The following is a 22515-nucleotide window of genomic DNA, read 5'->3' as shown; positions in this document are numbered from 1 at the left end:
AACATTTAATTATATATTGAATTCTTACAGCTACATCAACCATAAAATAAAATAAATTAATATCCTCAAATCACATATTGTGTTGTAAAAAAGTTGGTCTAGCATTTTTTAAAAAAAGAATAGAAAACAATTTATTGGCAAAGCCTTTAATAATTAGCAATGATACTTACAACTATTTTACAATTTATTAATTCGTCCCAACACATAATTGGAAATACATTAGTCACTTAAAAAACTTTAGCCCTCTTTAATTACGTATTGCTATGTGTCGATAAATTATAAAATAGCTTGTAGGTTTAGTTGTAGGGAAAAAAAAAAAAAATCTTCATAAAACCCATAGGAAGTTCTTCTAGGCTTCTAGCCTCTATACTCACATATCAATAAATACTCACATATCAATAAATAGAAGTTCTTCTAGCCTCTATACTCATATCAATAAAAAGAAATGTTAGACTTATAAAATATTTTAGGGTAAAGTATACTTAAACTCCTCAAACTATTATCCCAATGACAATCTATTCTTAATGTTAACAAAATAACAAAATTGTCCTTATAAAATTTTCAATAAGACAAAAATACCCGTAAAATTTTGAAAAAAAAATTAAATTTTAGTATTTTTATTTTTATTTTTATTTTAGTAAGGGTAACTTCGTTATTTTGTTGAGATTCGGGAGTATATTATCATTGTTTTAGTAGTTTGAGAAATAAATTGTCGCAATTGATAGTTTGGGGGTAGTTTATTATTGGGGTGGTAGATTGAGGGGGTTAAGTAGACTTTACCCAATATTTTATAAAACAAACTTTTAAAAAGTGCCGTGGCATAATATAATTAAATTTTTAACATTAAAAATTTATAAGAATATTTTTTATAAAATATTTTGTATGCAAAAATGCCATTTTCGTCCTCGTTCTGACAAGAATTTTTGGTAACTAACTGCCCCTTATCGTTTTCTCTACCAAAATCGAAAAATATCCAAAAGGCTCTGAAGTCCAAGGCCATGGAGTTCCCAGCTGACCGACGCTCTCAGAATTCAAATATCTGACGCCAGCTATACCCACCGGCCACCATAGCCAATCTCATCTTCTACCATAGCATTATGCTCTCTCTTTCTCTCTATCTCTCCGCACCTTTAAGTCATACAGGTTAGTTCATGCCCGTTTCTGTGTCTCTACGTTATTTTGTTCTGTCACAGGCAATTCAACAGTCACCTTACATGCAGAAACGAATTCATTTCTTGTTTCTGGGATAGACTCATTTTTGCTCATTCCTTTTTTGGTGATTATAATTTGTTCATGGCTGTGTTAATCCTCTGCTCTTCAAGTATGTGCTGTAGTAATATCACTTATGGTTCTGCTTTCACCGATAGTAAGACATATGTTTCAAGCTACAATGGGTTGGTAGGAGGAAGAAAGTGTAGAAATTTGAAGGTTTTGCCTAGTGGGTCTATGGTGAACTGGAAGAAGCACAGGAGAAGAGTAGTGGGTTTTTGTAGGTTTGTGATGAAAAGTCCAAATGGGAAGCCCAAAAGTGCAGTGTCTTCGGAGGAAGTTATTGGGGCTTTGAAGTCGATTTCGGACCCAAGTTGTGCTTTTTCTCACTTTAACTCTGTTGCCCAGTTGCCCAGTGTTGTACATACCACTGAAACGTGTAATTTCATGCTTGAAGTCTTGAGGGTTCACGGGAGGGTGGGGGATATGGCTGTTGTGTTCGATCTGATGCAAAAACAAATCATTAACAGGAACTTGACGACCTATTTAACTATTTTTAAAGGCCTTTACATAAGAGGTGGGATTCGGCAAACACCAATTGCACTCAAAAAGATGCGAAAAGCTGGGTTTGTTCTCAATGCGTATTCGTATAACGGGTTGATCCATTTGGTACTTCAGTCTGGCTTTTGTAAGGAGGCTTTGGAGGTTTATAGAAGTATGGTCTCAGAAGGGAATAAGCCCAGCCTGAAGACTTACTCAGCGCTTATGGTGGCATTGGGGAAGAGAAGGGATGTTGAAACCGTAATGGATTTGTTAAAAGAGATGGAAAGTTTGGGGTTGAGGCCAAATGTGTACACTTTCACTATATGCATTAGAGCACTTGGGAGGGCTGGGAAAATTGATGAAGCACGTTCGATTCTGAAGAGAATGGATGATGAGGGATGTGGGCCTGATGTTGTTACTTATACTGTTATTATAGATGCTCTTTGTAACGCAGGGAAACTTGATAATGCCAAGGAATTATTTGCAAAGATGAAAGCTACCAGTCATAAACCTGATCGAGTAACCTACATTACTTTGTTGGACAAGTTTAGTGACTGCAGAGACTTGGATACTCTGAAAGAAATTTGGCATGAAATGAAAAAGGATGGTTATGCTCCTGATGTGGTTACTTTTACCATCTTTGTTAGTGCCTTATGCAAAGCTGGGAATGTTGACGAAGCATTTGGCATGTTGGATGTTATGAAGAAGCAAGGGGTCTCACCGAATCTGCATACTTATAATGCATTGATTTGTGGACTTTTAAGCGTAAATAGGTTGGAAGAGGCATTGAAACTTTTCAATGATATACAATCTCTTGGAGTTGAACCTACTGCCTATACATATATCCTTTTCATTGACTATTATGGAAAGTCTGGTGATCCTAGCAAAGCTATTCATACCTTTAAGCAAATGAAAATTAGAGGAATTGTTCCTAATATTGTTGCCTGTAATGCATCTTTGTATAGCCTTGCTGCAATGGGTAGGCTTGAAGAAGCAAAAGATATGTTTAATGGGATTAAAAATAGTGGGCTTGCTCCGGATACAGTAACTTATAACATGATGATGAAGTGCTACAGTAAGGCGGGTCAAGTAGATGAAGCCATTAAATTACTCTCTGAGATGATGGAAAATGGGTGTGAACCTGATGTTATCATAATTAATTCTTTGATTAACACACTTTATAAGGCTAACCGAGTAGATGAAGCATGGCAAATGTTTTGCAGAATCAAGGACATGAAACTTGCTCCTACAGTTGTGACCTACAACACACTACTTGCTGGACTAGGGAAGAACGGTCAAGTTCAAAAAGCGATCGAGTTGTTTGAGAGCATGACTGAGCTTGGGTGTCCTCCAAACACAGTAACTTTCAACACACTCCTGGATTGTCTTAGCAAAAATGAAGAGGTTGATTTGGCTTTGAAAATGCTTTTTAAAATGACAACAATGAACTGCTTTCCTGATGTATTGACTTACAACACTATCATTTATGGCCTAATTAAAGAAAATAGAGTTAATGATGCGTTCTGGTTCTTCCATCAGATGAAGAAATGGCTGTATCCTGATCATGTAACTTTATGCACCTTACTTCCTGGTGTTATAAAGGGTGGGTCGATTGAGGATGCTTTCAAGATTACCAAGGATTTTGTATATCAGGTTGGGGTTCGGACAGACAGGCCTTTTTGGGAAGATTTGGTGGGAGGGATATTGACTGAAGCTAAATTAGATAAAGCCATATTATTTGCTGAAAGACTGGTGTCCAATGGGATTTGCCAGGATGAGGGAGTATTGATTCCTTTGGTTGTATTTTTGTGTAAGCATAAGAAAGCTCTTGATGCTGAAAATTTGTTTGTGAAATTTACCAAAACTCTGGGAATTACCCCAACACTAGAAGTATATAATTGTTTGATTGGTGGGCTTCTTGAAATCCAGAGTACTGAAAAAGCTTGGGATCTTTTTACGGAGATGATGAATGGTGGTTGTGCCCCAGATGTTTTCACATACAACTTGTTGCTTGATTCTCATGGGAAAGCTGGGAAGATCAATGAACTTCTTGACCTGTATAAAGAGATGCATTGTAGGGGATGCAAACCTAACACCATTACTCATAATATCGTGATCTCTGGTCTTGTAAGATCTAATAGTTTAGATGAGGCTATAGGGTTTTACTATGATCTCATAAGTGGTGATTTTTCTCCCACACCTTGTACATATGGCCCTCTTCTAGATGGACTTTTGAAGTCAGGAAGACTAGAGGAAGCATTGAAGTTATTTGAAGAGATGCTGGACACTGGATGCAAGCCCAACTGTGCCATTTACAATATTCTTATAAATGGATTTGGGAAAGCTGGTGATGTGGAGACTGCTTGTGAGTTTTTTAAAAGAATGGTCAAAGAAGGAATAAGGCCAGATTTGAAGTCCTACACCATTCTTGTAGATTCCCTGTGCATGGCAGGGAGAGTTGATGATGCTTTGCATTACTTTGACAAACTAAAGGTCACTGGCATCGATCCTGACTTGGTCTCTTACAATCTTATAATTAGTGGACTTGGAAGATCACGGAGGATGGAGGAAGCTCTTTCTCTTTTTAATGAAATGCGAAATAAGGGCATTATTCCTGATCTTTACACTTACAATTCATTAATCCTCAATTTTGGGATTGTTGGAATGGTGGAGCAAGCTGGGAAGATGTATGAAGAACTGCAACTTTTAGGTCTTGAACCGGATGTGTTCACCTATAATGCTCTCATTCGAGGATATGGTATGTCAGGAGATCCAGACCATGCTTATGCAGTCTACAAGAAGATGATGGTCGGTGGCTGCAGCCCCAACATGGGAACTTTTGCACAGCTTCCTAATCAGTCTTGACATTATTGAGCTCATGAGGTCACTGGATTGTACATTCTTGCTGATCACAGTACTTGAGGTAAATCAGGTATTACTTTTTTAACTCTCCTTGTAAACCAGAAGTCTGAAATGTTCTGCTGAATACAAAATCCTTCTTCAGTTTGGCCATCCTTTTTTGATTAATTCATGTGTTGGTATTCTCCCTTTAACTTGGCTTTTCAGCGTACTGCAGTAAATGGGTTTGGTAATGGTCATCATGCATGTACTATTTCAATTTTGTGGAAATAACTTCGTTCATCCTGACACTCGATGTATTTGAAAGGTTGGTGGTAAGAAATCTGCCCTGTTTGGGACACCTTTATCCGTCCTGAATTTGAATTCTTCTGAAGTGTTGTCCTCAAGATCTGTGAATATTTTACCTTTTTACACTATGTTTATAAGGCTCTGTAATGTAGTTACTTGATTTTTGAAGTGTAAATGATATATCTTGTATGATTCATCCGCTTCTCATGTTCTGTAAATAGCCGGTACATCGAGGAATATCTAGAAAGGCATTTAGGCATCGGTCTGATTCGTAGGCGGGAGGCTAACTCAGCCACTGAATCCTCCTAGCTTTTGGGCTTCTTTCGCTAACTCAGCCACTTCATCTTCACTTAAATGTCTAGATCCATGTCCTTGATCATTGTTGAAGCAATTTTTTCAGACGATCAGACAAGCGACGGGGCTTTTGCTAAATAGAAAAAATTGTCAACGGAATCCATTCGTTCTCAAGGGAACCGGGGACACTCCGATGGTTTAGTAAATATAGTATTTGAAAGTGATGATTAGTTATCATGATTTTCTTATTCTTTTTGCTCCTACTAGCTATGTGGCTTCTATTATATACTTCATGTGTACTTAAAAGTGTCTTACGCTTTTAATGATATTTCAATTATTTAAAAAAAAAAGAAGAAAGAGTATATTATTTGAGAGAAAATTAAATAGAGATTTTTCTGAGACCGGGATGTAATACATGAACCCTTCACCCTTGTTTATATTTGGAGAGAGTGTCCCTTTTTGAAGCAAGGGGCTTGCTGAATAGGCTTCTTGGATGCTTGCCATGTGGCTGGCAGGCTTAGAGCTATCTAATTATTGCAATGTTATGGGCTGCTGGAGTTGGCCTTTTATATTAAATAGGCTTTAAGCTTGGGTCCTATGCTGATATATTATACCAACAATCATCATTTAGCAAACCAACACATTTAATTTATATTCTACCATGCCTAACACCACTTTTATTCATACCAATATAAATTTCAGATTTTACATGAAAATTGTGTTAATGGGACCAATCATATCACATGTGAACATTGACATATCTTTAAAAGCTTAAAGAGTGTTTTGCTTCTATGTTCTTTATATGATGACTATCTAAAATTTCCAAAAATACATTGCTTCTATTGCCCCTTCCAATGAAATAATGATAATTGAGTAATGTTACATACTACAGTCTCATTTCACCCTTATTCTATTGGGTGGATATAATAATACCCATTAACCCTTCGATATATATATTTTTTAAATAATGGTTGATCCAAGAACATATAGACATTGTCATATCAATTCAGTGGAGTAGGAGTGTTTTAGTATTTAGTATTACTTGTGGTAGTAAAATATGTGAATTGTACATTCTATAGCTGGAAATTAAATAATACAGACATATGATAAGAAATCGGGAAGAAAATAGTAATATGGATCTTATTGATAGGTGTTTAACAATTTTCATCTTTACCCTAAAAGCCTTAATCCCAACTACATTGGTCATTCTCAATATATGCTCTCTTGAAAAATAAGGGAATGGAGGAAAACCTATGTGCAAAAGAGCCTAAAAAAAAAATTATCAAAGCATTGACAATGAATTCTTGTTCCTCTTTTCCTCCTCACAATAAAACAATGTCCTCCAAAATTCAGACCTTCAAAGCAACTTGATCTTGCAATGAGATTTTCTTCTTCTCCACTATTTTATCATTGATTAAACAATTCTTAGGTTTATTCTCTACTCTCAGCAGCTCACAAACAATGTCTTCTTTTCTGTCCAAGTCATGCTCTTCATCATTCTGCAGTATATAAGAATCACTATCAACATGCATACACAAAACTCATAAACTACAAAGATATTTGTTACTATTTTAATTGTCAATCCAAAATCAGTCACAAGGTTATCACCAAAATAGGCTTCATATCCGGCATTGGAGAACGATCTTTCAGAACAGCTTCATTGACATTATAGTTCCTCTCATTTGCAGGCAATTGGCCACATTCATCTGAATTGTGTTCTTGTACGAATTTTGGTTCATCTTTGGGCGATTGTGACTTCAATAAATATTTCCGTCTTCGTCTCAAAAATCTGAAATTCCATTAAAAATTAAAAATTAAAAGGAAACAGCAGGTTATCTTACATTAATAATAGAAGAACATCAAAATACATTCAAACCAAGAGACCATACCGGACTTCCGACAACAGGTTTTCTCTATTCAGTTTCGCAGTCTGCAATTTTCTCTTCTTTGAAACGAATTCCTATCATATATTGACAATAAACATTTAACAAAAGAACCACGTACAACTTATGCTACCAAAAATATCAAAAGCCAATAATCCTCTCTAAGTTATCTAGTTGCTGAGAGATTTTTTTTTTTTTTTTTGTGGGTGGGGAGGAGTGAGGGGATTTAATTTTGAATCTTAGATTTTTCACTATTTGCATTGCACCTTGGAAAACAAAATCTCCCCCTAGCCAAACCAAATACAATTACCTAGTAAAATTTGTTCTTTTCTTCCATAAACTTTTTTGGTGTCATTAAGGTTAGTTAGTGTGGTTGGTTACATGAACATATAAAGCATAAGATTCAGGATTTTATTTTCTTCGTTCTCACATTCTCAGAAACCAAACACATGCTAGATCGCTAGAAACCATCATAACTATAACTGGAACCACCAAGAACTATATGGGATTTCAATAGAATTTACACACAAAGTTTCACTGTCACACTCAAATAATAATATAGTATCAAACAGCATACCAAACCCTAGAGAATATAGTTAATTATTTAAATAGAAAAGACTAACCTTTTGCAGTTCCAAGTAGTCCTGCAATAAATTTTGATATTTAAGCTTAGCCTTAGCTTCTACATTCGTAGGGCGAGATTGATGAGAATCCATGGAGACCCTTTTCATCTTAGCCTTCATAATTGCATCTCCAACATCAAAACTTGGCAAAATAAAAGGTTGGAAAGAGACATGCGATGACAACAATTTAAAGCCCTTTTCACCGCCTACTCCAAATTTGGGTCTTTAAAGAGGAATCCTATTCAATATAAAGGTCGAGACACAGAATTGATGAGAACCCACTAAAACCCTTCTCAACTTCTTCTCCAAAACAACAAATCCAAGAGAACCCTTTTCAACTCCTATTCCAAAATTGAGTCTTTAACCACAATTCCAAAAATATAAGGCAAAGAAGAAAAACGAATCCTATTCAAATAGGGGTCTTTTAGAGAGAGAGAAAGGTAAAGACAAGAAAATTGACAAGAACCCACTAAAGCCTTTCTCAACTTCTTCTCCAAAACCACAAATCCAAGAACAAAACTTGGAGATTGAGTGAAAGAATCGCAAACCCAATTGGAGGTGGAAAAAAAGGTTTGAGATTATATAAAGAGAAAAAGAGAGGAAATAATAGTGGTAATTACAATAAAAGGTATCTATAGAGAAAGGCGGCTGTGTGTAACTTGGTTTGTCTCTCTTTCTGCGGAGTCCTTGAATGTAAGAACCCAAAAAGGCCCATGAAGATTGGAGATGGAGAGGAAGGAATGAGTGATGAAGATGGGATTCGCAGAAGGGCATTTGTGGCAAGTAGAGTTTGCCTTGGGAGAGAGTTGTGGTTGGAGGACAATTGAAGACATATCTATCTTTCTTTGCTTCCATCCTTCCAATTCCGTCTCTTTTTTATTTTCTATTTATTATTTTTATTTTTCCTTCTCTACAAATTTGTTGGTCCAGCTGGGCCATTCATAGAGAGAGACAGAGAGAGGCAGAAGAGGGTCCGTTTGTATGTCTTGAATAATATATATATATATATATATATATATATATATATATATATATAGGTTGGAAGGTTTGGATATGGCATAGAGACGGAGATGGAATGGGGTGGTGCAGAAACGGCAGTAGATAAATGGCTGCTGTTTGCTCATAGCCATAGGTTGCAGTTAAAGACTTTTTTCTTTTCTTTTCTTATTTTTTTCTTTTTCTTTTTTTGGCAAGTTTCAAGGAGGGCTTTTCATGGCTACCAAAACACCCTGTTACATTTGACTCTTTGAGGATTAGGGTCTCTTGATTTTTTTTTTTTTTTTGGCCAATAAAGTCCAACAACCCGAGAGCATTATGCTTATTGCCACAGACGATTCACTCCCTGCCACTTCAGCAACTGTCTTTTTCTGTTTTTTATTTTTCTTTTTATTTTATTTTTTATAGGCATGAGTTTAGGGTCAGGAGAGATTGAAATCTACAATAATTAGCTGTCTACATGGCTAAGGATTGAAATTCATCGCAATTAATTGCCTAACAATTTAGTTAGCTATTTTGAAAGAGTTTCATACGAGACTCACTTGTATGGGTAAATGACCGAATAACCTATATTTATTTGGACAAATAAATTTCATATGCTAGTGTAGAAAAAACACGTGGCAAGCAACTAGGAGACAAATCATTATAAAAGAAAGTTGCTTGTGTAGGATAGTTGAGAGATTTGTCTTCTTCCTTCTTTCCCAATTTTCTACTTGGCCATTATTCTTTATTGACTTAAGCATTAAACTATCACCCGTCCTACTCCACAAGCTTCTTTGCTAATTTTTTTCTCCCCGCTTTTTTAGAAATTTGTCACCCAGAAGGCACACCAAATTAAAATATAAAATCGCAACAACAATTCTGTTTGAGAGCGCATTTAAAATATAACAGTTTAAAAACTTTTTTAAAAAAATTTACATTTTCGAGCAACAAACAAGTAGCGTGTTTTTTAAAATGCACAATTTCACTTTATTAAAAAAAAAAAAAAAAAAAAAAAAACTCACAACTGTAGAACAATACTTTTTACAGATTTTACTAAATATTTAATTATATTTTTAAAAATTACATTTTTTGTAATTTTCATTAATTACATTTGAATTCACCATTTTTTTTAACCGCACATTTTGAAAGCACTAAACCAAACAGATACTAACAATTAAGTTGGATAATAGCGTCAACAAAATATATGTTGTTCAAAAATGTGAGTTTTGTTCGTTAAAGCTTTTTCCTTATTTTCAAATAAAAATATTAACAAACAACCAAATTCACAAAACACTTAAAAACACTTTTAACCTTTTATGTCACATCAAAACATATTTTCAAAGTCCCCAAAAGGAAGCTTAATTGGTTGGGATTACACCTAATGAAGCGGATGTCACTAGTTCGAATCTCTCTCTCTCCTCTTATGCGAACATGTTGAAAAAAAAATAAACATATTTTCAAACAAAAACAACTTTCAAAACACATTAACAAACAGAGCCGTGTGACGTGGTAGTTAATAAACTGTACATGATGTTATTAAAGTTGTGATATCCTCGAGTTCTCAAACATGAACACTCACAACACCAATAATGATTTTTTTCTCAATATTTGATCTCATCTTACAATCCCATCTACAGTTACAGATCCGAGAACCCATAGAAGAGGGATCCTCATATGTCCTTCCAATGAGAGTTATGCTGTATTAGGATCTGATTTGTGGATGTACTGCAGCAACTACTTTGGTATACTTTCCTCCTGTTTTGGTTCGGGATCAGCTGATTTGGACGGTGAGGATTGATCATCAACGGACGCATTGAACAGAGTGTGTTTCTTGAACTGCACCAAGATCATGGTCATGTTGTCACATCCCTCACCAACAGCTGTTGATGGTGCCAAACACCTATCAAGTACTCTCTCGCACACCGTAGAGAGCTTGCTTTCCTGCATTATTTACAACAATTTCTACTGTCAAAGCTCAAAAGGGTGTAATATTAGACTTTTAACATATAGTTCCTATAATATCAAACAATATTGATGATGATGAAATTAATCGGTATACTTTGTTAATGCTTTTTAGATGATTTTTTTGTTTAAAAAGTGTTATGATGTGACATAAAGGCTTTTTAGAGGATGTTTTTGTTTGAAAAAGTGTTCTGATATAACATAACGGTAAAAGTAGTTTTGAGTATTTTGTTTTGAAAAAGGAAAACAAAATACAAAAGAAAAAAGTGTTATCAAACAAAGCCACTGTGGCCTACATTTTACTCCGGGCACCACTAGAATGGCTGCAAGTCAGTAGTATTCCTGCTTCCAGACCTAATAAAAGAGGTCATTACCCCCATATAGGTTCTTCCAAAGTAGGGTCCTGGTAAAGGTGACTTGTCTTGGTTTTGGATAATCAACAACAATAGAAAGCAAGGCATGGAAGTTCATAATGGACAATAATTAACACAAGGACTGCGAAGCAAATTACTTTTTGGAAAAAATATAAAAAAACCCCTCAAGCTAACAACCGTTTGCGATAAAGCCCCACAATGCTTAAAAGGTATTAAAGTAGCCCATCAAACTACCAAAGTGTGTAAAAAATGCCACATATTTTTTATATTCCTATAATACCTCTATTCTTTTAAAAACTAAAATAAAAAATTTAATAAAGCAATATAATAAAAAACAAAAAAATTAATTTTTTAAAATATATATATATGGAAAAATGAAAAATAAAATAAATGGGGTGGTTGCAAATTGAGACATGGTTTGATTTTGCATTTATCCATATTTTTTTTATACTGCACAAACAATTTGTAATTTAAACCAACTACAATGACTAATATTTTATTTATTCCAAAAAAAAAAAAAAAAAAGATTGTATTTGTTCGCCCCTTGGGTTTTTTTTTTTTTTTTTTTTTTTTGTTTAAAAAATAATTTAGTTTATTTTTTATTTTATTTTGTTTTTAAAAGAATATGGGTATTATAGGAATATAATAAAATATGTTGCCTTTTTAACACTATTTGGTAGTTTGATAGGCTACTTTAGTATCTTTTAAACATTGTAGGGCTTTATCGCAAACGGCTGTTAGTTTGGGAGAATTTTTTATATTTTTCCCTTACTTTTTTTTTAGTAAGATAGGAAGGAAAACAAGAGAGAGAAAGCGCAGTGGCAAAAGGCTTAAGAGTTGAAAACTTAAATTGCCCTAGTAGTCCAGGAACTCTAAAGATGCTAAACAATCAAGGCAAGGTGAAGGAGATGTTGAAGAAAAACATGTCATTTTCAAATATAACTTGCCAAACATGGTTCATTACTTCTCTATAATCAAAAGCAAAAACACAAATGAACAGCTTTTTCTTCTCACATCTTTCAAATTATGAATATTCAAGTTTTAGACTCTAGATTGGCTACAAATAATGGATAACTATGTCATTGTTAGTCACTACACATGAACTCACTCTAGATTATTATGTTATTGAAAAGAGAGTGAGAGACCAATCCACTCACCGAGCTTAGTTGTTCATGAATAAAATCTACCAGTTGCTGGCTTGACATGCAATCCCTGAAAAGCAATCAACAGAGAGAGTAATCATCACAAATTATAAAACTTCTCATACGAATACCGCCAGAATTATAAGAATAATATCAATATAACAAACATAATGAAACTCTCTAGTAGGAAAAATATATCTTCTAGCTTGTAGGAATGCAAAGAGCTATAATATCTTTTTATTTTTTATTTTTTTATTTTTTTTTTGATCAAAGACTTTATACAGGGTGCCCTGCACAAAAAAGAAATATAAAGGAAGGCTCAACAAGAATCTGTCACCCAAAAGGCACACCAAACTTCCCTCGCCCAAAATGATTTTCCATTCACCATCTTCATAGCTCCAATTTAATCAAAACAAGCTAGCTGGCTCTCTGGTCTCCACTAAGAAAGAGACGAACATATCCCACATTGGTTGGGAAGATGCTTTTGTCCTCGATAAGAATAGCCATCTCATGATACATCCTCCAAATCATGATATATTGAAATTTAGAGCAAGATGGAACAGATAGGATATTAATACTAAAAATTATATACTGGTCAATTACAAACAATTGGAAATTTCACATCCTTGATTGAAAGATACTCCATTTCTTTAAGACATTTCCCATTGAGACAAAAGGAGCTTAATTCATGGTCGGCAGCTATCATGTTTTAAAAAATATGGAAGTACGTATGAAATGTTCTTGGCTTAGTGAGCCTGACTTCCCACAAGATATAACAATCGTCAAAACTAAACAGGAAAGGAAAAGCATAAGATGCGTACCAGATGCCATCACATGCTAACACGACAAACTCATCATCATCACAAAGCTCAACCTTGAGAGAAAACAATTAATTGCATATCAATGTTTATGAAGTTTCAATCTAACAAATAAACAGATGTTAAAGCACTAATAGAAAATGTGAAGATCACAAAAAATTAGATCCCCAAATCAATCATTTAATCAAACCCACCAAATTGCAGAAGAAAAAGATGTGAGGTACATCACATAAATAGCAATTTCATCAATTAACAACAAGAATATACGTACAGCATTAATATCTGGATTGGCAGTTACAATTTGCTTTTCAGCAGACAAAAATTTATTCTGTTTGAATTCCATGTCACCTGCAGTAAATGAGAAACTAAATCAAAGTCTGGAAACTACAAGAAGGAAAAAAAAAGCTTCCCCAACTCTCTCTCTCTCTCATGTGTTGTGTACATGTAGATATGTATTTCTGCATGTACATTCAATGTAGAAGAAGGATGGCACTGAGCTTGTACCAGTGGTATCTAACTGCCTCGACAGAGGAAGCTCAGAGATCGCTTTCACAAGTTGCCTTGAGCTTAAGTTATCAAATCAGTGCATAAAAAAAGTTTCCTTGAGCTCAAGGACTTAGCTGTTAAAGAGCAATTGACTAAAATCTCAAAAGCTTGTTTTTAGAGGTTCGCATGCATTTAGCAGCTCAAATGGTACTTCCTCCCTTTGTAGCAAGTTGGAGGGTGGGGTTGTGGGTTCAAGTCCCACCGGGTGCATGTATAACTTACTAATAAAAAGAAGAAAAAAAAAACTTAGATTAAAAAAATTGACTAAAATTTCAAAACCTTGTTTTTTGAGGTTCGCATGGATGTAGATAAGATACCTATAGCTCGAGCAAGATTTAAACTGCCATTGACTCGTCCTGCATGTATAAAACCACCAGCCTTCAAAATCCTTTCCTTCTCAACCTCAAGATCAGGTTTGTGATCCCTGGACAAATTGTAAGCCTGAAAAATAGAACCCAAGGAAAAGGAGAGAGAGGCCACAATAAGAACCAGAAATCCAAATTGTCAAATCTAGACTTCTTTTAGAGATCTCCTCCAGTATCAACACATGCGCTATGTCTATAATTTTGACTACTGAAGTTCTTATGCATAACTACAAATTAAGTCCCTGTGGATATAGTAATTACGAATCACCCCCACTGACTTTTGAAACCATCACTAAACCTGTGTGGTTTCAGTAAAATAAAATCATATGTTTTTTCATCACAATTGACAGATCGATGCAGAGTCCCACGCAAATTCCAATTCCTAAGGTGGGCTACCACTAGACTTGTGGTAAGGATAATTTCATTGCAGATGATTGTTGACAGACATCAATAAACATAGTTGATATGTGATCAGCTACTGAAGTACCATTGTTTATCATTTATGTTATCCTAGTAGTAGTTATCATCCTAGTAGTGGTTAAATTTATCAAACAAGAGGCTGGCACCTATATATCAATGTAACCGAGTTTATTTAAATGAATGAGAAGTATTCAAGTTTTATGCTAATTATCTTGAGATGAGATTTCTCTTTTTGAGGTGTGATTCAATTTCTCTTGTGGTGAGATATCATTCCCTTGGTGTGATGCCAATTCCTTTGTTTGGTGAGATGCCAATCCTTTATTTTTCTTGCTCTTGATCTGGTTGTGTGACAACTCTTCCCGTGCTATGTCAATTTTGGTATCAATGTAACCAAGTTTGTTTTAATGAATAAAAAGTATTCAAGTTTTATGCTAATTATCTTGAGATGAGATTTCTTTTTTTGAGGTGTGATTCCTCTTCCCTTTGGTGGTGAGACTATACCAAAGCTCTATTGTTGGCCAGCAAGACTGTTCAACATAGGATTTATCTATCTTTTCTTTTGTTCTTCATTTGTCCTGCACCACAGATTCTCTCACGTGACAAGCACATGTTGCCTGAAGTATGAAATTTAGCCTTTAATATGCTCTCAAAACCACTGGGAAAAGAGCAGTTATGTTTACAAATCTAAGAATAGAGTTGTTCTGCCACCTCTTAAATTAAACTTTAAGATCCATTAAGGATCTGAGAAGTTTTCTCCAAAAGTTGGTTCCGAAATGATGTGTCACCATTTCATGAGATTTATTATTTTGAGAAATGTGTCACCAACTCATGAGATGGTGACACATCATTTGGGAACTAACTTCTAGAGAAAAATAAATAAATAAATAAAAATTGGGTAGTGTAGCATTTCTCAGAGAATAATTCAGAATATAATGTTTTCATTTTGCTCCGTAAGTGATGGTTTTCAAAAGACATTGAGATTGTAATTGCCCTTAACCACAGGGATGAAACTGGTAGTTTACCTAAAACTCTTACTCATTTACCTATCCAAATTGTAAGACACCTCTAACTGATGACAGCTTTCAAAACAAAATAATAATAGATTTTAATAATTAGCAACATTCATACTGAAGAATCCTGTAATTAAAAAATTACCTGACCCTTCCGAGATATCACACAACGAGAATCACCAGCATTTGCAACAAGAAGTTGGTTGTTTCTAATAATCGCAACACAGGCCGTGCTCCCAGAAGTTGGCCCAGCAAAATCAGAATGAGGCCCCTGGTAATAATAGTTGCATTTAAACATAAAAAAGAACATGACCAAATTAAATGCTTCTTTCTCCAATTGCATACATCCAAAAGAACAAGTTACAGACTCATCTAATAAGTTGTGTCTTTAAAACACATTTCTCAAAAAATCAGTTAACAAGATGATCAAGACCACAGGCTCACCAAATTAAAAAAGAAAAAATTATTTTCTAATTAGATGAAATGTTCTGCACCAATGTCTCAGATGACAGAAACAAATTAATGGATGTAGTACCGATTTGTGGCATCACCGAAATCTCACCTCATGATCGTAGCAATGCTTACATAATTGTGTGTGCGTGGATGATTGTATGTGCGCATGTAGTATGCAAAAACATAAGCATGCAGGCAGAATTTGTCACACCTAGGTATCAAGTGGAGGTGAAGTTAACGATGCTGGTTCATTAAAAGCGACAGGAGATTTTGAAAAGAGAAAAAAAAAAAAAAAAAAAAAATTCAGAATACACTATAGCATTGAGCATTATACGAGCATACAGAAACACCTATGAACCTCCAAAGTTTGCATGTGTGTGCTTGTTCAGTAGCATACGCTAAAGGTCGTGTATAAAGTTTGTCTACCAAGTGATAAAATGGGGGAAATCATTTGAAAATTACAATAATTTTCTAGACAAAAACAAATCAACATATACTATAGCATTGAGCACTTTTCTACTTATCAAAAAAATAAAAACATTGAGCACTTTTCTAGTTAAAGAACAGATTTAAACCTCCAAGTTTCTATTGACTGATATCACTTCAGGGTTGGCCTGTTATATGCAGTGATTCTAAGTGGAAACTGACATACCTTGCCTAACATTTGTTTCCTCAACCTTACATGAACTAAAACTCAACCGAGTCCCAAAGTACGGACAAAAAATAAAAGTAAAAGTGGATCAAGCAGATCAGTGTTGATGGTAGAAGAGGACAATAAGTTCAATGGTTTTGTTTGGTTTTCACACCTACCTCCTCAAAAGCCCATTCATCAGCCTGTTCATTACTATCACTGCCCCTTGGAGACCAAATCAACCCTTCGATCATGCCAGTGAACTTGTTTATTTTATCACCCAAAACAGCTAATTCTCTCCAACCCCTTTGTCCACGCATCATTTCATCCATTCTGCATAACCAAAATAGCACCAGTTGGAACCACAAAAGGGAGACCATAAGTGTAAACTTGGCACCATTGACAATGGAGGCAAAAACCCACAAAACAGTTGAAAGCCATTTGTAAATGGCCTGATAATGAGCTTTGTAATCTCCTACCACTCAATTCAAGGAGCTACAAGTCCCCATCACAAAAGCAACATAATATTGTGACCACATTCTCCATAACACATGCACGCATAAACACATACGAATGTGCACAAACAAACACACACACACACACACACATGTGCATGCAGATAGACATGCATAATTTATTTAGTTATACCAGGAGGAACAGTTATGCTACTTAAAATTCAACTGATGTATTTTCAAAGTCGCTTTATGTATATGAATGTCAGGAGCACAATTTTGGGTATGATTATTATTAATTACAACAGCTGCTTTCAAAGCTGAATACAGCAGCAATGCAGGCCATTATAAGTATGTGACCATGACAACTTTAGAAAGTGGTGAAAAGGAACTGAAATTGTAAGAATTTAAATTATGTAACCTGAAAAAAGCTCTCTGGATGGAAGTTCCTATATCTCCGCCTGCATATGCTTCATTCTTGAGCATCTGTTGGTGAAGATACTTAGCACAGAACTTTGCAACCACCTTGCCTGAAAAGTTGTTGGATTTACGTGAGTATACTCAACTCAGTTACTACATAAAATTTTAATCAACAAGCAGAGGGGGGGTTGTGATGGTACAGTACAAATCCTAATTCCAAAAGACAGAGGAGAAGGGAACTTACAAATAGGGTCTAAAGCTACAAACTTTTTATTGAATTTTATGTAGCCAACAGGTAAAAAGACACCAGCGAATCTAAAGCTTGAAAAAATGCAGGTAAATGAGTTCTATTTCTAAAAGCCAATCAATTGTGCGCAGGTTAACAGACAAGATCTTCATCCTTCATGATAGAAGAATTTTATATATATATATTAAAACACTAGGATGCTTAAAATCCATGCCATGTGGTAGAATCAATTTCGGAGATTTAGAGTTCTATGGCTTTGGAATTGACACTTGAACGTATGCTTCAATAACCACACAGAATTTAACCACCAAAGCAATGATTTGAGAATAAGACCAAAAAAAAAAAAAAAATCTATAGATCACTAAAAGTTGGAAAACATTAAAAATATCAATGAAGTTGCATCGTAGCAACTGCTCTGCATGCTTAATGCATATTACAAAAGTCTAATCCAATTATAAACATGCAAACTGGACATCTTGGAGAAGTAACTAACTAGAGGCAGCTCAGATATGATGTAGTCCCCTCCACATAATTTTGTAACATAAGCCATCACCCCGTAGATTAATTTATCAAGTTACATGAATCCAAATTTTTAGCAATTCAAACATGTTTTGCCACATCACTTTGTAAGAGTTTTTTTTTTTAAAAAAAATATTTTGTAAGCCTAGCATTTCTCATCCAAATAACAGGATAAGTAGTGACTGGAAAGTAACACAGATAAATCAACCACGATGCCAAACCAAGAAATCCTATTACATGAGTAGAATTAACCATCTAAAATAGATACAAGTATTTGAACCTGACAATTCTTACCTCCATGGCCATCATAAACACCAAAGAATGAAGTGGACGGATCGAGATCGGGATACGCAGCATGCTAACAAAAGAAATAACCATATTAATCAACAGCATATCAATCACTTTTATAAAAATAAATCTAGGTCAAACAGATATAATCAAACAGGTCCAGAAGATGCTAAATCAGCAAAAAGACCACTAAAATAATTGTTTGTGATATTCTGCATTTGTAAGTAAGCTTATTCAATATACTAAAGATATTGAAGTAATAATAAAAAAAGAATTATACAGATATTTAAAGTGCAGATGTCATTCACTGGATCCAATACGTTTAAAGCCCTCAAAGAAAATTTACACACACACATTTATAACAAACACTAATGCATAATTGGTATATAAGTCCAAATTCAGCACAAGTTTCTGATGACAAACACTTGACATCTTCCAAGTAAAATTTTAGCTGAGTGACATGCATATAAAAAAGATCCAGGCTTAAATGGAATATTTCACTAAATCTCCTTAAATATATTTCCTATTATGCAGTGTTGAAACTTTGAAGAATAATGGAAATTCTCAGTGCTCACACAATTCCCGAAACAAGAAACAGGGTGTTACTTCCCAAACACAAAGTGGAAAGAAAGTTTACAAACTCCAAAAAAATCATGCATATGTTGCTGCTATGGAATCAAGACAGAGAAGTAAACAACTTTAAGGTTTAACTCCCATGGCAGCAACCCATCTCCACCAAAAGTAATACACACAAAAGATGCATAACAATACCACATTCCAATTTTTTTGAAATAGAAAAAAACGATACTAGAAGTGATACAGGACATTAGCTCAGCAGTGCATCTAAAAGAACTGCTTCACAAAATTTTCCCCAATAACGAACCATTTCAAATACTTTAATCTATCAGCATTTTCAGTTTCAGATTATGCTAGAAAGGTATTATTAAATAAAAATAAAAAGCATAAAAAAGAGTCATGAAAAATTTACCCTCATTATCTCACAAATGTTCAAAGAGTCAATATAATCTTGTTAGAAACAGGAATGAAGCTTTAAAGATGAAACTAAATTCGTGGGTTGCACCTCAATCTCTGGAGATGTTTCTCCATACCCCACTTCCCAAAACAAAAAAGAAGGAATTTTTAGGAATAAGAAACAATTTTGCTATCCTCCACTGAATAACGGAGATAATAAACAGCAGATGGTATGACCCAGTCCTTTTTCTCACACCCTTGGCCACTTCATAGTCAACCCATCGGCTTAAATCAGATAAAAAAAAGAAATTAAAAAAAAAAGAAAGAAAGATAAACTATTTAAAAATATGAATGAAACAGGATTTGTATGTTGTAGTAATTGAGAAAGAGCAAAGGTCTCCATAATTACTCACAGCATCTTCCATGGTTGCACGCCAACCTTGCATGGATGATAAACCATATCTAAGCCCATCATTTTCACCGTCTTCAGAGAATTTTTCGGTTTTGGGAGTGCTGAGATATATACCCATTGCTATCTGTAACCATACAAAACCCAATTAAAAACCTTTGCTTCTGCTTGTATTTTTTTAAAAAAATTATTAAATAAAACTTGGATTAATAACATCCAATAAACCCCACAATTCCAACCCGCAAAATATACAAAATGTAATATCATAATTCAACACCACAGATCCTCAACATTAATTTCTCTAACCACAAAATGAGCTCAAATTATAATGTTATGTTTGGTTCTGGGAAAATGCAGGTGAAAAATAAAAACAAAAAAATTAAAAATTCTGAATCTGTTTGATATTTATTTGGGACTGAATATAGAAAGAATCTCTACTATACCGAGCCTAAAACAACCACTTGCACTTTTTTGAAAATAGTAAGATGAATCAAGCATAAGATTCAACTCAATTCATAGTTCTTTACTTCTTTTTTCTCCATTCCTCAGCAAGCAAGCTGAGAATTAAGTCATCCATATATTAAATTCAAACCATAAGACAACACCCACATTATTATACCCAGTTGAGCACCGATCTAAGTGCCCGAAACAAGAATCACCCATCATTTGAAAAAACTAATTGACATTCAAAAAAAATAAAATAAAATAAACTTTGAATCAGAGTTTTAGAGACTCTAAAATATCAATACTTTTTTTTTATTTTTTTTATCCAACAATTAAACAAGGGAAAAAAATCAAGACAAATTCAAAGAAAAGAAAACTATAATCGAGATTGACAAGAAATACATTTAAGGCGCAGCTGCTAATTTATAATTTAGATCATTCAAAGGTAACAACAAATCACTAATTTTGGAGATAAAAAGAGTAAATGGAACAAAGTTTAGCTAAGAACGATGACAAAGTAGAGGAGCTTATGATTTAAGGCTAATACTTACATGAAGCCCCGATTGGGCCAACCAAAGAGGCTTCTTTTGAAGAATTCGAAACGACCCAGAAGAAGTTTCAAGGTGTCTAAGGAGAAAAGTTTAGAAATTGGGTGAGAGAACCAATTGATTAATTTCAACTGTTCAAGAAATAGATACAGCCATGAAGATACAGAGAAAAGGGGGGAGAGAGACTGAGAGAGAGAGAGAGAGACTGAAAGAGCAAAACAAAGACTTTTTCTTGAGTACTTGATTGATGGTGATCTTATGAAGCTTGTGGAATTAGGGTGACTGTTGGTAGACTATGCCGGCATTTTCAAGCCTCTCTCTCTCTCTCTCTCCTAGAGACCAATCCATCCTCTGTCTCCATTTATTTATTTTCTCACTCTTATCTTTCTCTGATTTTATCCAATTATAAATATATTGGGTTGCCCGCACACTTCTCACTTTAAATTATTCGAGATATTTGACAAGGACCTACACACTTTTACCATTAACCTCAGTTTCAGGCCAATTTCCATTTGACCGACATCCTTGGAATGTCACTGTAGCTTATGTCAAAAAGTCTTATTTATCTTCCATTATTACCCACATTCTCACAGTTTGTTATTTCAGGATTGAGATCCTTTATTCATTTATTTTGAATTGCACTTAATTTGATAAACTGCAAAGCCTATTTGTCCAAAATTCACCCCTATTTTACGTTGGTTGATGAAATGAGCTTGAAGAAGAATATCACTTACTTAAAACACGTAAAATGAGTGTAAAAAATAAATGTGAAGAATAACATTGTTCTTTACTTCAAGCAGCTTAGTATGCACAATAATTTTATTATAAGTTTTTTAGAAACTAATATAGTCTGCATAGTATTTATTATGTTAATCACTAAAGTGTAAATGTGATAATTTACATGATACTTATCATATTAACCATTAAAATATAAAATGCTATTAACCATTTATGTGATATTTATTTTCATTAAATATAAAGTACCACTTTGAGTATTTTAAAAAATTATAATAAAAACTATAATATCATAACACTTTCCAAAAAAGTATGGATGTCCAATTATCCTTTCATTGATAAGAGAAATATTACGGTTTTTCTTAGTATTTTTTTGTATTCTTTAAATCTTACATATATATTTCTTTAAAAAAAAAAAATATGAGGCACCAATGAAATAAGTTTTTTTTTTTGAAAAAAAAAAACCCAAAAAAAAAATATTAGTTTACATAAACTAGAAAATAACATAGCATATACTAGGAGGCCTTGAGAATTGAGATGTCCCATCAAGCAATTGGAGTAGAGACACAGAACTCCCATGTTCTTTGTTGGGTTTTTGTTTGAGATTGTGCTTAAATAACTTAAAAATATTTTTAACACTCAAAAAATTTGTTTAAAAAAAAAAAAGTATTTATTTGGTAAAAAAATTAAAAGCGATTTTAAAAGTCCAAAAATTTAAAAAATTATCAACACATACTTTTGACAAAAATTTAAAAATAAAGTTTTTACTCTAAAACATTTTTTATTTAAAAACTTTATTTTTAAAACGTAATATCAAACACGCTATTGACCAATTACCCACGGAATCATAAATGTGAATGTCTTGCTTTTGTTACCCCAATGTCAGTTGGTATTAAAGGCTTGACGTGATCGGTGAATGGGTAGATGTGTCATTTTGCTCCAAACTACATTCACGTGCCATGCATGTGTTTATTGAAGTGTTTCCTTTTTATTGTTGTTTTATAAAACTACCTCTTGTATTTGTTAATCTTATAAATTCTCATAATTCTGACACTTATGTTAAAATCCTTTTTTAAGAAAAAG

General features: G+C 34.0%; 3 protein-coding genes across 4 annotated transcripts; 1 reads left to right on the top strand and 2 right to left on the bottom strand.

The window, feature by feature from the left end:
* Window positions 1-979: 979 nt before the first annotated feature.
* Window positions 980-5496, top strand: PGR3 (proton gradient regulation 3). The gene has a single exon (XM_088519379.1). The coding sequence runs from the start codon at window positions 1294-1296 to the stop codon at window positions 4615-4617; it is 3324 nt and encodes a 1107-aa protein (XP_088375505.1). The 5' UTR covers window positions 980-1293; the 3' UTR covers window positions 4618-5496.
* Window positions 5497-6309: 813 nt separating this feature from the next.
* On the bottom strand, window positions 6310-8661 carry LOC132190083 (uncharacterized). The gene is made up of 4 exons (XM_059604964.2): window positions 7700-8661; window positions 7083-7153; window positions 6802-6982; window positions 6310-6692 (listed from the first exon to the last, which is right to left on the bottom strand). The coding sequence occupies exons 1-4, from the start codon at window positions 7817-7819 to the stop codon at window positions 6543-6545; spliced, it is 522 nt and encodes a 173-aa protein (XP_059460947.2). The 5' UTR covers window positions 7820-8661; the 3' UTR covers window positions 6310-6542.
* Window positions 8662-10184: 1523 nt separating this feature from the next.
* On the bottom strand, window positions 10185-21076 carry LOC132189341 (Protein phosphatase 2C family protein). 2 transcript variants are annotated; one of them, XM_059604046.2, is made up of 12 exons: window positions 20938-21076; window positions 20701-20776; window positions 19710-19832; window positions 18331-18394; window positions 17272-17380; window positions 16578-16731; window positions 15460-15585; window positions 13837-13960; window positions 13245-13321; window positions 12977-13029; window positions 12171-12225; window positions 10185-10618 (listed from the first exon to the last, which is right to left on the bottom strand). In XM_059604046.2, the coding sequence occupies exons 3-12, from the start codon at window positions 19824-19826 to the stop codon at window positions 10412-10414; spliced, it is 1086 nt and encodes a 361-aa protein (XP_059460029.2). In that variant the 5' UTR covers window positions 19827-19832; window positions 20701-20776; window positions 20938-21076; the 3' UTR covers window positions 10185-10411. The 2 variants fall into 2 exon arrangements, with proteins under 2 accessions (XP_059460029.2, XP_059460028.2); XM_059604045.2 differs by having other exon boundaries at window positions 20701-21076.
* Between the last annotated feature and the right edge of the window lie 1439 nt (window positions 21077-22515).

This window comes from Corylus avellana, chromosome 9 (genome assembly GCF_965113065.1).
Source record: "Corylus avellana chromosome 9, dhCorAvel1.hap1.2, whole genome shotgun sequence".
In the NCBI taxonomy this organism is placed as follows: Eukaryota; Viridiplantae; Streptophyta; class Magnoliopsida; order Fagales; family Betulaceae; genus Corylus; species Corylus avellana.
Note: the sequence above shows the minus strand (reverse complement) of the source record. Positions and strands in the feature narration are given on the sequence as shown.